Raw genomic sequence first — 17,177 nt, 5'->3', positions numbered from 1 at the left:
CCAGAGAGACTTTTTTATAAAGACCTATAGAATGAAGGTATAGATTAGTGGTAGGTACTTGCTTAGCATGCCCAAGGCCCTGTGTTTGATCCTCTGCAGTGAAGTAATTCGGGTAAAAGCCATACTGCCAAATGATGAGAACTAGAAATAAGGTAAGCAATTCTTTGAAGATTCAAATTAGCTGTGAATAGGGAGGGAAGAAACCAACAAAAGTCTTCTAGAAAGAAGACAGAGAAGGTGGGATATGATTTGCAGGTAAAGAAAATAATGGTGGTAATATATTGAGGTGGGGTCTCCAAAAGGAAGAATGGATTCAATCCTAAGGATAGATAAAGGTGAAGGAAGAAGAATAAAAATAATTTCCAAGGGCTGGGGATATAGCTCAGTTAGTAGAGTGCTTGCCTTGCAGGGTTCAATCCCTATCACATAATAATAATAAGGCTGGGGATGTGGCTCAAGCGGTAGCGCGCTCGCCTGGCATGCGTGCGGCCCGGGTTCGATCCTCAGCATCACATACAAACAAAGATGTTGTGTCCACCAAGAACTAAAAAATAAATATTAAAATTTTTTAAAAAATTTTAAGTGTGCTTGGAATAATTAATCTTGGAACAATAAGTCTATTTAAAAATAATAATAATAATAATTTTCAAAATTAGTGTTAAAAAATTGAGAAAGTTTCATCTAATGGATTTTATTTCTGTATATCAAAGGAACAGGATATTTGCTGGTAGGTGAAGGTGAAAGAATCATAAATATGAGTAGAAGATAGAAAATAGCTACTGAAGGGTCTGGGGTTGTGGCTCAGTAGTAGAGCGTTTGCGTCGCATGTGTGAGGCACTAAAGTTTGATCCTCAGCACCACATAAAAATAAATAAACAAAATAAAGGTTAAAAAAAAAAGAAAATAGCTACTGTAGACGGGTACAATGGTACACACCTGTAATCTCAGTGACTTGGGAGGCTGAGGCAGGAAAGTCACCAAGTTTAAGGCAAACCTTGGCAATTTAGTAAAACACTGTCCAAAAATCTTAAATTTATAGTTAAACTTCTCAGGTGCATAATTTTTCTCTAGTAGTTAAACATTCTGGATGTAGGTGCCAATAAGCCAAACACTTGGATTGTTTCAGGTTTTGAATTTTAAGGCAAGTATACCAACAGGAAAATTGTAAGGGAGTTGAGACTGTTTTGGAGAGTGATTAAAATGTTGGCTCAAGTAATATAAACCAGAAAGGGAATAATGAAGAGAAGGTGCAGGAGTAGAAAGCCAAGAAGGTTAGAGTTGAGGAATTAGCAAGGCCAGGGGCTGGGAGGGTCTCATGAGGTCAAAGACCATGGATTTAATAGTAGAATTATTTGGAGGACAACTGAAAAGGAGGTCTCGAGAAAGTGGAATATTGGGATTAAGAAATCACGGGGAGGTTGATAGATGACATTGACAAGGAGAGGATAGGAGAAATAGCCAGATAGTGTAAACTTCCTAGGAAAATTGTAACACAGACAGAAAAACTGGAATCAGCAGTAAGGAAGATAGAAGCTGAACCTATCCTCCCACTCTAAGCATGAACATCTAGTAGAATAAGTGGATGTAACTTAAGGGAATTGCAGAGCAAGTATTTTGGGGAGCAGCTGAGGAGCCTGGTTTCAGTTGTGATAAAATGCTGAAGTGAACATTCACTAAAATTTATTTGCTATGGAAAGTACATTTCAGAAAGCTCATTGAAAAGACTTGGAAAGGAAATGGATAAGGAAAGAAGCACAGCTTTACAGGAATCCAGAGGATGGGTTAAAATTAGCAATTACATTTAATAATTTTTTTTTATCCTGAATTAACATACTTCTTTCCAGTTGATTCAGTGAGTAAAGTCTATGTTTGATTGGTACATATTATAGCCTTTACATATATATTTCATATTTAAAATCTTACTGTGTGGTTTTTAATGTAATAGTTCTGTCTAAAAGGATCAAAGACTCATCAAATTAATAAAACTCAGAATTCTGAACCCAAAGAATTAATGATTTCAGTGTTCACATAAACAAAGAATTCCTCAGACTTGTAGAATGAATGAGTCCTGTGTTGTTCATCTTAGTCCAGCACATAATTGCTCAGATAACTTAGGTTAGTTATGTTGCATTTTTGTTAAAAGTATAAAATCAGACTTGGTTTTAGTCATGGTTTTTTTTTTGTTTGTTTTGTTTTGTTATTGTTGTTGTTGTTTTCTTTTAATCTCTGTGACCTCTTAGGGAAGTTTACACCCAGAAAAACCTTTTGAGAAGTTCTATTAGCTGATTGTTATTCTTCTCATATTTATTGTCTTTCCTATTCTCCTTTATTTGATTTTCCAGAATTGAAACAACCATCTAGATCTAACTAGAGTTAACTATTTGCCAAAGTTAATAAGTATTATAGAAGCTATCAATATTCATTTAAATGATTAAGCTAGTCTCTTAAAATATTTACATGAAATATATGCAAAGTTCATACAGAATATCATTAATTCTCTCCCATTAATGGAGAAACGCAGTAGCCCTACATATAAATCATCCTGGCAATTAAAAAAAAAAAAATTGAAGGGGATTGAAGCCAGGAGCATTCTATTTATATACCCAGTCCTTTTTATTTTTTATTTTGAGACAGGCTCTCCCTAAATTACCAAAGCTGGCCTCAAATTTGCAATCCTGCCTCAGGTTTCCAAGTTGCAGGGATTACACATGTGTAGCTCTTCCTGGTGATTTATTAGAAACAAGTTCTGGCCAGGCACCGTGGTCCACACATGTTATCCCTCTGAAGGCTGAGGCAGGAGGATCGAAAATTCAGAGCCAGCCTCAGCAACTTAGCAAGTCCCTTAGTAACTCAGTAAGACCCTGTCTCTAAATAAAACACAAAAAAGGCTGGGGATGTTGCTCAGTGGTTAAGTACCCCTGGGTTTAATCCCCGATACCAAAAAATAAAAATAAAAAAGAAAGAAACAAGTGCTGCCCCCAGATTTGTCAAATGTAAGTTCCCCACGTGATTCTAATGTTCAGCCTGATTTAGGGTTTACTTTTACTGTGTTGCATTCATATGCTTTATGTATTGATGAGTGTATAGTAACAAGTACAAAACAGCAAAAATGATTTAAAATATAATTATTTAGCTAAGAGGCTTGTTAGCACGCACACCAGCCTCCTACTACATGCAATTCAGATTTGGATCTCAGCAGAATTCGATACCAATTATAAACCTCCATATCTCAGTCAGTATGTCAAAACTCTGGCTGGTTCTGTTTTGCTCATCATGTTCAGTGTTAGACATGTCAGACAATCTAAATGTTTACCAAATAACTATAGTGTGAGTTTTTATATGCTTCATGCAGATGTCAGAATTTCTCATGTTATGTTTTCATTTTTTTTTCTTTAATTGTGGATGGAGACAATACCTTTGTTTTATTTGTTTGTTTGTTTGTTTATTTTGAGGTGGTGCTGAGGATGGAACCCAGCACCTCATACTTGTAAACAAGGACTCTGCCACTGAGCCACAATCCCACCCCTATGTTTTCATTTTTTAATATATTATTTTCCACTTGAATGTAATAGACTAATATACTTCTTACTTACTAAGAGTAGAGTTTCTTTATTTTTTTATTTGATTACATTCTGACAACAGACCTTTCCAATAAGATATTTATTTCATTAAGCAAAAGCACTTACATTTTTGTCTCCCTAATATTTTTACAATTTAGGTGCCTGTGGTTCATGCTTGAAGTTTTAATGACAAAGAATGAAAATAATAGCCATGCCTTTATGAAGAAGATGGCAGAGAACATCAAGCTAACCAGAGATGCCCAGTCTCCAGATGAAACCAAGACAAATGAAGTAAGATGAATATTAGGCCAGAGGATATTAAGATGTCAGAAAAATACATCAACTTATTTTTTCTGATCATTACATAATTTTAATCGCAGAATATTTATTTATTTATTTTGATGTCTTCACTTTTATTTATTTATTTTTATGTGGTGCTGTGGATCAAACCCAGGGCCTCACACATGCGAGGCAAGCACTCTACCGCTGAGCCACAACCCCAGCCCCTGCAGAATATTTATTAAAATATACTCAGGGTCAGGTTTTTTTGTTTTTTTAAATTTTTTTCTTTTTTTGGTAGTAGACGGACAAAATTCTTTTATTTTTATGTGGTTCTGATGATCAAACCCAGTACTTCACATGTGTTAGGCAAGCATTCTACAACTGAGCTACAGCCCCAGCCCCTTATTGCTTTTTATCACAAAAAAAAATTTATTATTTAGGGGCTTGGAGGAGGGGTTCTGTTTGGTTGGTTGGCTTCTTTTGTTTTTGGCTTTTGGGTTTTTTGTTTGTTTGTTTGTTTGTTTGCAGTGCTGGTGATTGAACCCAGTGCCTTTTGCATGCCAAGCAAATGCTCTACCACTGAGCCACATCCCCATCTCTATTTTGGGATATTTAGTACTCTTTAATAAAAAAGGCTGGGATTGTAGCTCAGTGTTAGAGCACTTGCCTACATGTGTTAGGCACTGGATTCGATTTTCACCACCAGATTTTAAAAAAATAATTAAATATAGGTATTGTGTCCATCTGCAACTGAAAAAAAGAAAAACAGTTTAAAAAAGGCATCAAAGTATCTGCAAAGCAAGAGGATACAAACTAATAGTGTTTGGACTGAGAATATAGAGCCTTTGCCTCTCATACTCCAAGCTCTAGGTTGTATCCTCAGCACCACTACAGGTACAGGTGGGAGGGATCCAAAATTTATAACTATGCTGTCTTATGTATTTCTACCAAGAGTTACAGAAAAATGAATATGTTTGTTGTATGCTTTCTTTGTTTTGACTTGTCTTCTCTACTTCATACTTGGCATTCATGTTAAATTAAGGTAGGGGTTGTTTGTTTGTCATTCACCCAGCCCCCTTTATCAGGAGGAAGCTATACAGAACAGAAAAAGGAAATGTTCAAGGAATAAATAACCACATAGTCTGTTTATAATTTTTATGTATTTGGTGGAAGTGGTTCTTTTGATTATTTTGTAATCATGAAAATTATGTAAAAATCTTTATTTTCTTTCCTAGAAACTTTATACAGTATGTGATGTGGCTCTGTGTGTTATAAATAGTAAAAGTGCTTTGTGCAATGCAGATTCACCAAAGGACCCAGTCCTTCCAATGAAATTTTTTACACAACCTGAAAAGGTAATTTTTTATATACCTAATTTTTCTACCATACTTAAAATGATTTAAATATAAATTACATCAACAAATATTAGATAATCTTGAGTACAGAGTTTAAAAAAAAAAAAAACAACTTTAGGTTTATTGAAGAATGGGGAAATTTTCTTTAGACCCCTGCATAATATCGTTCTCTCCTAAATAGGAATACAAATAAAGTTTTTTAATTCTTATGTTCCTTCTGGTGTTTCTAGTAGGAAAAACAGTTTTTTCAGATTTTTCAAAATTATTTTGACCTCATTTTATTTAAATGCTGTTAATATGTTTATAGACAATAAAATAACTGGTATAGTATATAAATATATCTACATATGAAATCAAATATTAGAGTTCATGGAATTGGTCTTGGCAGTTGATTGACCTGGATTCTCATCAATCATTTCTGACTTGAGAACTAAGTTTTAACTCCTCTGAGATTTGATTCCTTCATCTCTGTAATGTAGATATAAAAATTATATATGAATAGTTAATAATTAATAGTATCTAGGTTTAGTTGAAGAGTTTATTACACAGTGAGCATTCAATAAATGGTACTCTTAAATTGATTACACGTAATACATTTTTTCTGCTACTACGAAATTGATTTTTTTTTTTTTAATGTACTTTATTTTATAGTTACAGTGAGAGATAAGGCTTTTATTCTTTTGTTTTCTGTGGCTGGAGAACCTATGTGCACCAAATGTCAGTAAATATTCTAGATAACCCAAGCTCTTTGAAGTGTTCTCAAGTATTTTGAAATTTAAAACTTTTTTTAAAATGTCTTATTTATTTCCTGATTTTATGTGATATTTTCAAGTTTCTTTAATGGTTCTAAGAAACAAAATATATTTACTTAAGTGACAAGTTTTTCCCTTTAATGAGGATAATATAATTTCCTTGATCCAGTGAGGAGTTCCTTACTGAAATATTCATAGTACCATATAAGCTACTTTGAGAGCCCAAGAAAAGAAGATTTTATAATACAATAGAGGAGGTGAAAATTGTTTAAGACATAAACTGGAGACTCCACTAAGCCATATGAAAAATTAGGATTTTGCTTCATTTGAAATTTAGAAAATTTACCTCTCAAACTAAAAAAATGTCTAGGTCATGAATTGACATAGATAAGCATAAATATGATTATTATTGCAGGGTACAATGCCTGAAAAGTTTTGTTTGTATGATAAAAAGACACATGTACAATTTAATAGGCTTTTGTTTTTCTTTTTTTAAATAGGACTTCTGTAATGACAAGAGTTATATTTCAGAAGAGACAAGAGTACTTCTATTAACAGGAAAGGTATTAAGTGTGTATATATATCTTCTACTGCATGTCCTCTGTATTTTATAGTACCTTAGGTATCATATTATGGGTTTGTAGCATCTGATGGTCAGAATTTTTTCTGCCACAAATTACTCTTCTGAATTGCCACCATGTGTTCTGCTCGATAATGAAAAGCTTCAAATTAATTTATATACAATATAAAATGCAGATTTTACTGAGAAATAGGGTAATAAACTTACATGTATAAGATAAATGAGATAGTCAGGCATGGTGGCTCACATCTGTAGTCCCAGCAACATGGGAGGCCCAGGTCAGAGGATCATAAGTTTCAGCAACTTAGTGAGATCATGCCTCAAAATAAAAAATTTTTAAAAAGGGCTGCGGGGCTAGGACTGTAGCTCAGTGGCAGAGCACTTGCCTAGCATGGGTGAGGCACTGGGTTTGATCCTCAGCACCACATGAAAGTGAAAAAATAAAATAAAGGCATTCTATTCATCTACAAGTATAAAAAAAAATTTAAAAAAGGAGTGCTAATGAATTAGTCAATTTGGAAATATCTTTTTTTAAAAAAGGAGGGGAGGCTGGGGACATATCTCAGTTGGTAGAGTGCTTGCCTAGCATGCACAAATCCCTAGGTTCAATCCCTAGCGCCACAGGAAAAAAAAAAGAAAGAAAAATTAAAAAAAAAAAAATGTTCAGTGGTAAATTGCCCTAGGTTCAATCCCTAGTATTTAAAAAATAATTTTGAATACTAATGAATTAAATAATTAATATTTCATAAAACTAATGTGATGAGTCCTAAAAATGTTTATAAATTTAATTCTTTGTGTCTATACACACACACACACACACACACACACACACACACACACATATATATATTTAGTTGTAGATGAACATACAATACCTTTATTTTGCTTATTTTTTTTTTTTAGTGGTCAATTTACCTTTATTTATTTATTTATATGTGGTGCTGAGAATCGAACCCAGTACCTCACACATGCTAGACAAGTGCTCTACCCACTGAGCTATGACCCCAGCCCCTATTTAGTTTTTTTTTTAATGTGGTGCTGGGTTCAAACCCAGTGCCTCACACATGCTAGGCAAGTGCTCTACTACTGAGCCACAACCCCAGCCCTAGAAATTTAATTCTTGTTAAATAATTGCTAAAAATATTACATATATTCAGTAGTTTGTTTACAAGACATTTTATTATGTATTTCAATGTTTTAGGTACCTATTTTGATTAAGCAATAAGAGCCAGGTGTGGGGGTACATGCCAGTAGTCCTCGATACATGGGAGACTTGAGTTGTAAGGATCAGTTTATCCCACTAGTTCAAAAATTGGCAATATGGAATGATCTCATCATATTAAAAAATAAAAATAAACAAAAAACCACACAGGCCTCAGCATATAGCTCAGTGGTAGAGCACTTGCCTCATTGTGAATCCTGAGTTCCATTTCAAGCACCCTGTTGGAATCGAGGGGCATTGTAAAGCTGTAAGGAATAACAAATATTGCCTCATTTTTAAGTAGAATTACTTATAATTTTTTTTAAGACAACCAAACATGTATTTACAGCATTATTATTTCTAATAAATTTAGGGCTTAATCTTCCAAGGTAACAACTCTTGGCTTAAGCTAAAGAATATCTTTACCTGCTTCTGAATTATATGTATCCCTTTCACTACAGTATAAAATAATTTGTGTGTGTGTGTGATTTTTCAGCCAAAGCCCACTGGAGTACTAGGTGCAGTAAACAAACCTTTATCAGCAACAGGAAGGAAACCCTATGTTAGAACCACTGGCACTGAGACCGGAAGCAATATTAATGTAAATTCAGAGCTGAATCCCTCAACCGGAAATCGATCAAGGCAAATTTTTTCTCTGGTTTTTTTTTTTGTTGTTGTTGTTGTTGTTGTTGTTCTCTCACACACTACTTGGTTTATCTTTTAATTTATTCCTAAAGCACTCTATCATAAAGTAGACTTCTACTTTTAGAAATGTTTTGGTACAAAATAATTCTGATGACTTGTACATGTTTTGTTGGTTTGGGGAGAGATTAGGGGGTGGTTTGTGGTGCTGGGGATCAAACCCTAGGCCTTGTGCATTCAAAGCAAGCGACACCCCCCAGCCCGTGTTTTTTTTAAAGAGGAGAATCAAGAATAGACTGAACATTTTGAAATAATATAGTATTCTAAGTACATAGAAAAGTTAAAAAAGGCTGGGAATTCAGTATTAGAGTACTTGACTAGCATGTGCAAGGCCCTGGATTCAATCCCCAGTACCACCACAAGATTAAAAAAAATAAAAAACACAAGTATTGGTTATATAACTAATTTACATAGAAATGTTTATTCAGTATACATAAGAAAATTCAAAACTTTGAAAACCATAAAAAATAACTATTAAATAACTGGGAATACTTTTTAAAATTTTATATCTAATTAGTGTAATGTGATTAAGGTAATGTTGATATAGCATTTTCCATATAATATATGTCATATTTGACATAATATATGTCATATTTGCTTTTTAGTCACTGAATAAAGAATTTCTACCTGACCCTGCTGTTACAACTCTAAACATTGGGTTTTTTAAGCATTTTATTTGTATCCATGAAATGTTAAGGGTAAACTCAACTAGTAATGTTTAAACCATTTTTAGCAATAAAATTCCAAAATATAAAATGAATTAATATGGAACAGCTGTGGTTTACAGAGAAGATGGGGCTTCAAACACTCCTAAGTGGCCTTTTCTCCTTACAGCCCCTCTCTTGCAGAACACTAAGAATACTGGAAATTATTGTACTATACTATGACTTATAGTTCTATTTTTGTTTTAGGGTTTCTTACCCCCAACAGATAAGATTTAGAATAATTACATTATTTTGTTTCTTGATAATTAATCTTTGTCAGGTGGTTTTAGGCAGTGATTTCTTCCTTACATTATTAAATGGAAATCAGTCATATGATACAATAAAGCAGTACTCTATAATTATAGAAGATCTACATCTTGCAATCATTTCATCACTTGTTTAGATTTCTAAACCAGGCAAAGCTGTTTCTTATTGGAAGAGTGAAAGGGGGAGTTTTCTGTGTATGTGGTAAAATAAAGAAGCCTTGGTTCTTTTTTTTTTTTTTCTTTCCCACTAGGGAACAGAGTTCAGAGGCTACAGAAACTGGAATTAGTGAAAACGAGGAGAACCCAGTGAGAATTATTTCTGTTACACCTGTAAAAAATATTGATCCAGTAAAGAATAAGGTAAAAAATTTTTAATCTATCTTCTTTTAATTGTAGGTGGATACAATACCTTTACTTTATTTGTTCATTTTATGTGGAGCCAAGGATTGAACCCAGTGTCTCATGTGTGCTAGACAACCACTCTACCACTAAGCCACAACCCCAGCCCCTCTATCCATCTATCTTGAGGAGCTGGGAATTGAACCTAGGACCTCACACATGGTAGACAAGCACTCTACCACTGAACTATACCCCTAGGTCCTGTTAATATTTAACAGGTGGATTTTTTTCTGTGAAGGTTCTTATTATGATTTGTGGTAGGGGTAAGAATTTCAACAGCCAAATGCTAAATGTACTGGGTCTGTAACATTTTATACAAGTGTGGTTTTCACTCTCTTCAATATTTACTATACTTCTGCTCTGCAGAAATGATTCTGCCTGCATCTACCCACTTCATTTTATAAGAGTTTATGTGATCACCCATAATAGTATGCTTCTGCCTCATATTCCTTCTACACCTTGAAAGAATAGAAGTGAGAGGTTTTTTTTTTTAAGCAGCAAAGAGGTGTTTATTGCAAGCTAGCTGGGTCCTCAGCGCCCTCACACAGCAACTGGTGACGCTGAGAGGCCACGAGCCCAGGGTTTGCAGCAGTTTTATACACTCTTTGGAGAAGGCAGGAGAAGGTCTTCTTTTGGAGAAGACCCCCACATACATCATAGCATCTCTTAGCAAATCATCACACACCACAGGAAAATCAAATAACAATTCTAAAACATGATTAGCACATTCACTGGCGGGAACAAGTTGGGTAAGGGTGATTGGTCAGTACAAAAGGGGTATTCATTTGAACTGATTGGTTTAAGCCAAGAGGGGTGTACATGCTGAACTACATGGTTTCCCAACACCATAAACTACTGGGAGGGTCATCTGGCATCCCAGGTATTTCCCTGTCTCATGCTGATTGGTGGCTGCTAGGGGGTTGCTATGGATCCCCACCTAGCTTGACTGAGTCAGGGATACCTGGCGCTGCAGATCTCTCCTGTTATTTGTAGATAAACAACTTAGCAGGGTGGGGATGTGCCTAGGAGTGCTCTGTGGGTCTTTCCAAGGACAAAGGTGATGTTCCTTCCTTGGACAGGCTTTGCTCTGAGATAGAGGCTGGTTTTTCAATAGTAATAAGTAGTGTAACAGTTACCTTAATGATGGCAAATTAACTTCTCTCTCTCTTTGAACCACTGTAGATTTATGAATTTTTATTTATTCAGTATTTTATAATTAATTGCAGTCAATATTCCTTTTGATATTTAGAGTGTCCCAAATTTGACTTCTATGTCCCTTTGAATTCTCAGGTACATTTGAATATCAGTCAAAACAAACTATGTGCTGGGATTTTAGGCAATAAGTGGAAGAGATTTGGAGATAAAAAAGGGGTTTGTATAGGTAGACTATGATTGCCAAGGAGATTGTCTAGGTCCCTGTTGACTGAGGAGTCTTCTTTTCCTTTACATTTGAGCCTCAGATGCACCAAAACTCTCGTTGTTCTTCAGAATATATTGGCAGTCGACCAAAATTACTAAATATTTTAATTGTTTGTGATTAAGAACTGTCTATGTATCTCTGTAAAAAGAGTGAGGATAACTATGACCCAAATATAATTAATGAAAGGGAAAGAGTCACTAGTAGTAACATGAGATAGCAAAATGTGTGTGTGGGGGGGGAGGGGTGTATATACACATGAAGTGAGAGTTTTTGAGATCTTACTTTTAGAATTTCATTGATTCATACCCAGAAGTCAGCACTCTGTTTTGTATATATTGTACTCCTCAAAGTTAAGTTTTTATGGTTTAACATTTATAAGTATGCCTGAGTTTTTACTTAACAGCCACATTCTTTTTCTTTTTTCTTTCTTTTTTTTTTTAGTGAGAGAGAGAGAGAATTTTTTTATATTTATTTTTTAGTTTTCAGCGGACACAACATCTTTGTATGTTGTGCTGAGGATCAAACCTGGGCCACACTCATGCCAGGCAAGCGCACTACCACTTGAGCCACATCCCTAGCCCTGATAACTTTTTTTTAGTACGAGTGGCTTAAAGATACTATTAAGAAATTTTTATTTTACTTATTTATTTATTTATTTATTTTGGTACCAGGGATTGAACTCAGGGCGCACACTCAACCACTGAGCCACATCCCTAAACCTGTTTTGTATTTTATTTAGAGTCAGGGTTTCACTGAGTGCCTCACCATTGATGAGGCTGGCTTTGAACTCACAATTCCCCTGTTTCAGCCTCCTAAGCTACTAGGATTATACACATGTTCCACTGCACCCAGAATTATATTTTTAACATACTTACCTTTTAATCAAATGTTTTAGTATTACTCTCAGGTATATAAAATACAATTATTCCAAAATAACTTTTTCTATCTAATCCCTCATTCTGTGAACACAAACTGAATCAATAAGGATGCACTTTAGATTAATTTATCACTCTCCAAATTTTTGCTACCTGCTCTCTGAAACACAGCATATTAATGGATTCAGGTAACAACAGGGAACCATTTCTCACTGTCAAAATTCTTAGAATCCAAGAACCAATACTTTTGAATATTATCAGGTCCTCATAAAGAATTAACTAGACTTGATATTAATAGATACAAAAATGCACAATGTCACAGTCATTGAATTACATATACTTAGAGTGCATATTAAGAAGTGGTACAAGCTGGGCGTGGTGGCACATGCCTGTAATCCCAACACCTTGGGAGGCTGAAGCAGAAGGATCGAGAGTCTAAAGCCAGCCTCAGCAAAAGCGAGGCACTAAGCAACTCAGTGAGACCCTGTCTCTAAATAAAATGCAGAATAGGGCTGAAGATGTGGCTCAGTGGTTGAGTGCCCCTGAGTTTAATCTCCAGTACCAAAAAAAAAAAGAAGGAGGAGGAGGAGGATACAAGCCAGGAGCTATGGCACATGTCTGTAATTCCAGATATTGAGAGGCTGAGGCAGGAAGATCAAGTTTGAGGCCAGCCAGGAAAACTTAGACCCTGTCACAAAATAAAATTTAAAAAGGGGAAAGGAATACTGGGAATGTAGCTCATTGGTGGAGCTGGCATGTATGAGAACATGAGTTTGATCCTAAGTTCTACAAAAGTTAAAATTAAGGACTAAAATTTATTGCTAACCAATCTCTTGGAGATTAATGTATAAACCAGTGTGTTAGCATCTGTGTGGAAATTATTCAGCAAATAGGATGTGTATATTTAGAAATATACACATATTTACAAAGTATATTCTTTCCTATTATTCACTCTATGAGGGAAATTGAAATACGAAGCATAAATAAGGGAAGTAATGAAAAGAAGAACCAAGACACATACATACCAGGATTCAGGCAAGTGATATTGGCAATGTTATTTTTCTCAGTACCCAAGACAACTGCTTTTCTCTTCATTTGGCTTACTTGAGCCCTTTTTACACATGCATATACACTAATTATCATAAATGTGTAATTGTCATCAGTACATGATTTTAATGTTTTCTTTTAAGCATTTTAGTCTGTATTGTTTTACTCCTTTCTTTTGCCACTACAAAAAAAACTGTTTCAGTGATTTTTGTTTTGTTTTGTTTTTAATAGTGTCAGGATTTTGGTAAGTTGCTGAGGCTAGTTTCAAACTTGTGATTCTCTCATCTTGGCCTCCCAAATTTCTGGGATTATAGGGACATGACACCATGCCAGCTCAATGAATATTCTTTATACACTCACACGACAAATTCTCTCTGGTGCTTTTATACCATGGATCAAAGGATAACTATATTATAGATTTAAGACATTTCCATATTCATTCTGTGAAGGAATGAAACACTTGACATTTCTGTCAACAAGGGGAGAGAGTACTTTTTCCCTCTACAATCCCACCAACAGTTTCAAAGTTCTTTTTACTTTCTTCACTCTTACCTATTGAAAGCCCCACTATTAATTTAATTTGCATTTCTTTGACTGCCAGTGTGTTTGCTGAATATTTGAATGTTCCCTTATGTAAATTGCTTGTTGATATTTTGCCCATTTTTAAATTGAACTCAACTTCTAATGCTGTAGTAGTTTTACCTTCTAGTTAACATTCTTTCTTCCATCCAGTCCAATAGCCATACAGTAGCCAATGTGCTTTTATTAAAATGCAGTTTGGGTTATGTTCATCCTCTGGTTATGAATTACTTTCTTTAGCACTAGAAAAAAATTCACATTTTGGTGGGGCTGAGGTTGTGGCTCAGTGGTAGAGTGCTGGCTTGCATGAGGCACTGGCTTCGATCCTCAGTACCACATAAAAATAAAATAAAATAAAGAATATAGTGTCCACCTAAAACTAAAAAATAAATTCATATTTTGACATGTTCTGTGAAGCATTCATGAAGCAGTCCATGCCTGCTTCTCCTACCTTATCTGAAGCTACACTGCCAACATTCCTTATGGTCAGAGTTCCTTAAATCTACAAAGCTCTGTATCTTCAGGTATTATTATTTTCTCCATTTAAATAATTGTCTCCTGAAAAGGACTGGTTAGAAATTGATATGTCATATTTTAAATAAAAATTACTCACCTGCCACACTTGTACATGAGGATGGGAATCACATCTGTTTTGTTCCCCAATCTATGTCCAGCAACCACCACCCATAGAAGTCATAGTTTAGGGCTGGGGATCTGGCTCAAGCAGTAGTGCGCTCGCCTGGCATGCGTGCGGCCTGGGTTCGATCCTCAGCACTACATACAAAGATGCTGTGTCCGCCGCAAACTAAAAAAAAAATATTAAAAATTCAAAAAAAAAAAGTCATAGTTCCTACTTCGAGTTTAATAGTAATAGTGCTTTGTTGAGCTGGGCCTGTGGCACAGAGCCCTTGCCTATCATGTGCAAGGTCCTGGGTTCTATACCTAGCAGTGCAAAAATTTAAAAAAAGAAAAAATTTAAAAAAAGAGTGGTCATGGTGGTTGTTTTGCCTAGAAATCGCCTCTCCTTTTTCAAGATTACTTTGCATATCTGTTCTCTGATGCACTGTGTAATTTTTTCCTCCCGGTGGTGCTGGGGATCGAACCCAAGGTCTCACATATGCTAGGCAAGGGCTCTACCACTGAGATACAACCCAGCCCCTTGTAAGTTTTCTTTTAACATAAAGATTTATAATATTTTTCCCATCACTTCTTGGCAATTTGGCTAAGACGAAGTGTAATATTTTCCTCCATTCTGGAATGATTTTCTGAGGAAAATCAATATTTTAATTTTTTTTTTTTGGATGATTAGTGTTCCCTTTAATCAATTAGAATTATATCAATCAAATTATAACTAATGGGGGCCTGGGTTTGTGTCTCAGGGGTAGATCACTTGCCTTGCATGTGTGAGGCACTGGATTCGATCCTTAGCACAACATAAATTAATAAAATAAAGATATTGTGTCCATCTACAACTAAAATTTTTTTTTAAATACTTTTTTTAGTTTTTAAGTGGACACAATATCTTTATTTCATTTTTATGTGGTTCTGAGGTTTGAACCCAGTGCCTCACGCATGCTAGGCGAGCGCTCTACCACTGAGCCACAGCCCCAGTCCAACTAAAAAATTTTTTTAAAAAATTATAACTGATGGGCTAGGACTATATCTCAGTGGTGGAGCACTTGCCTATTGTGTGAGGCACTGTGTTCAATCCTTAGCACTGCATAAAAAAATAAATAAACAAAATAAAGGCATGCTGTATATCTACAACTACAGAAAAAATTTAAAAAGAAAAAATATAACTGATTCCTAAATGTCATTTGTGTATGTATTGAGTCACTTGCATTCTGAAAACTGTTGTTTATCCCTTTTTTTTTTTTTTTTTTTTTATTGTTTTTATTTTTGGTACTGGGTATCCAACCCAGGGCCTCATGCACTCCAGGCAAGTACATTGCTACTGAGCCACATCTTCAGCCCAAGCCAATGTTTATCCTAAATCCATTATATATGTTATGGTAAAATGAGATTCTATTACTTTGAACAATTTTAGATGACTTAATGCTAAACTAAAATCACACGAAAGAAAGAAAATACATACTGAATTATGAAAATATCCTTTTGAAAAGTGATAAATTTAGAGCATGCCATCAATGACAAGCAGTGTGTATTATAGTAAAATCAAAAATTTTCTTTCTCTCTTGTGTACTGCCTATGATTTTTTTGGGGGGGTGGGGTGGGGTATTGGGGATTGAACTTAGGGGCAATTGACTACTGAGCCATATCCCCAGCCCTATTTTATTTAGAGACAGAGTCTCACTCAGTTGCTTAGCGCCTCACTATTGCTGAGTCTGGCTTTGAACTCGGGATCCTCCTGCCTCAGCCTCCCCAGCCACTGGGATTACTGCTATGTGCCACCATACCTAGCCTGCTTATGCATTTTAGTAAATGTTTACTAAGTACATAATGTGTGACAAGCACCAAAGTATGCACCAGGCATTGTCGTCCTCCTCAAAGAGCTGACTTTTCAAATGAGATGTAAACAGTTGACTAGAAGCCCTGGAATCCCAACTCCTTTCAACTTCTTTTCAACTACCAATCATTGATATTTAAGGAATTTGTGTTTACAGGATTGTTTTGTGGTCTTTTAGGAAATAAATTCTGATCAGGCTACCCAGGGCAATATCAGCAGTGACCGAGGAAAGAAAAGAACAGTAACAGCAGCTGGTGCAGAGAATATCCAACAAAAAGCAGATGAGAAAGTAGATGACTCAGGGCCACCCGCCCCTTCCAAACCCAGGAGAGGACGTCGACCTAAGTCCGAATCTCAGGGCAACGCAACCAAAAATGATGATATAAATAAACCCAATAATAAGGGGAGGAAGAGAGCTGCAGTCAGTCAAGAAAGCCCTGGGGGTCTGGAAGCAGGTAATGCCAAAGCACCCAAACTGCAAGATGTAGCCAAAAAGGCGGGACCAGCAGAGAGACAGATTGATTTACAAAGGTAATGTACACCATTCTTCCCTAACTTAGAATAAATTCTAGTGTCAGTCACCCCAAAACAACTGAGTTTTTGGAAGTGAAAACTGCATTTGATTTTCCTGCAAAAATCATAATGGCATTTATTTTCACTTCATAATCTCTGCTTTTCTTTTCTTTTTCTTTCTTTTTTTTTTTTTAAGAGAGAAAGAATTTTAATATTTATTTTTTAGTTTTCGGCACTCACAACATCTTTGTTTGTATGTGGTGCTGAGGATCAAACCTGGGCTGTACACATGCCAGGCGAGCGCGCTACCGCTTGAGCCACATCCCAGCCCTCTGCTTTTCTTTTAATATTTATTTTTTAGTTGTAGTTGGACACAATACCATTTATTTATTTATTTATTTATTTTTATGTGGCGCTGAGGATTGAACCCAGGGCTTCCTATGTGCTAGGCCAATGCTCTACGATGAGCCACAAC

General features: G+C 35.4%; 1 protein-coding gene across 6 annotated transcripts in view; it reads left to right on the top strand.

Moving 5' to 3' along the window:
• The window catches only part of Pds5a (PDS5 cohesin associated factor A), a 143,396-nt gene that overhangs the window by 122,869 nt on the left and 3,350 nt on the right, over nucleotides 1–17,177 (top strand). For 4 of the 6 annotated variants that reach the window (XM_076863804.2, XM_076863801.2, XM_076863803.2 and 1 more), the window contains exons 27-32: nucleotides 3,719–3,851; nucleotides 5,078–5,197; nucleotides 6,450–6,512; nucleotides 8,227–8,372; nucleotides 9,654–9,762; nucleotides 16,368–16,720. In XM_076863804.2, coding sequence (XP_076719919.1) covers nucleotides 3,719–3,851; nucleotides 5,078–5,197; nucleotides 6,450–6,512; nucleotides 8,227–8,372; nucleotides 9,654–9,762; nucleotides 16,368–16,720 — 924 coding nt within the window. Of the gene's footprint in view, nucleotides 1–3,718; nucleotides 3,852–5,077; nucleotides 5,198–6,449; nucleotides 6,513–8,226; nucleotides 8,373–9,653; nucleotides 9,763–16,367; nucleotides 16,725–17,177 lie in introns of those variants that run through there. The other 2 variants (XM_076863805.2, XM_076863806.2) reach the window with 2 other exon arrangements.

This window comes from Callospermophilus lateralis, chromosome 8 (assembly GCF_048772815.1).
Source record: "Callospermophilus lateralis isolate mCalLat2 chromosome 8, mCalLat2.hap1, whole genome shotgun sequence".
Classification (NCBI taxonomy): Eukaryota; Metazoa; Chordata; class Mammalia; order Rodentia; family Sciuridae; genus Callospermophilus; species Callospermophilus lateralis.
Note: the sequence above shows the minus strand (reverse complement) of the source record. Positions and strands in the feature narration are given on the sequence as shown.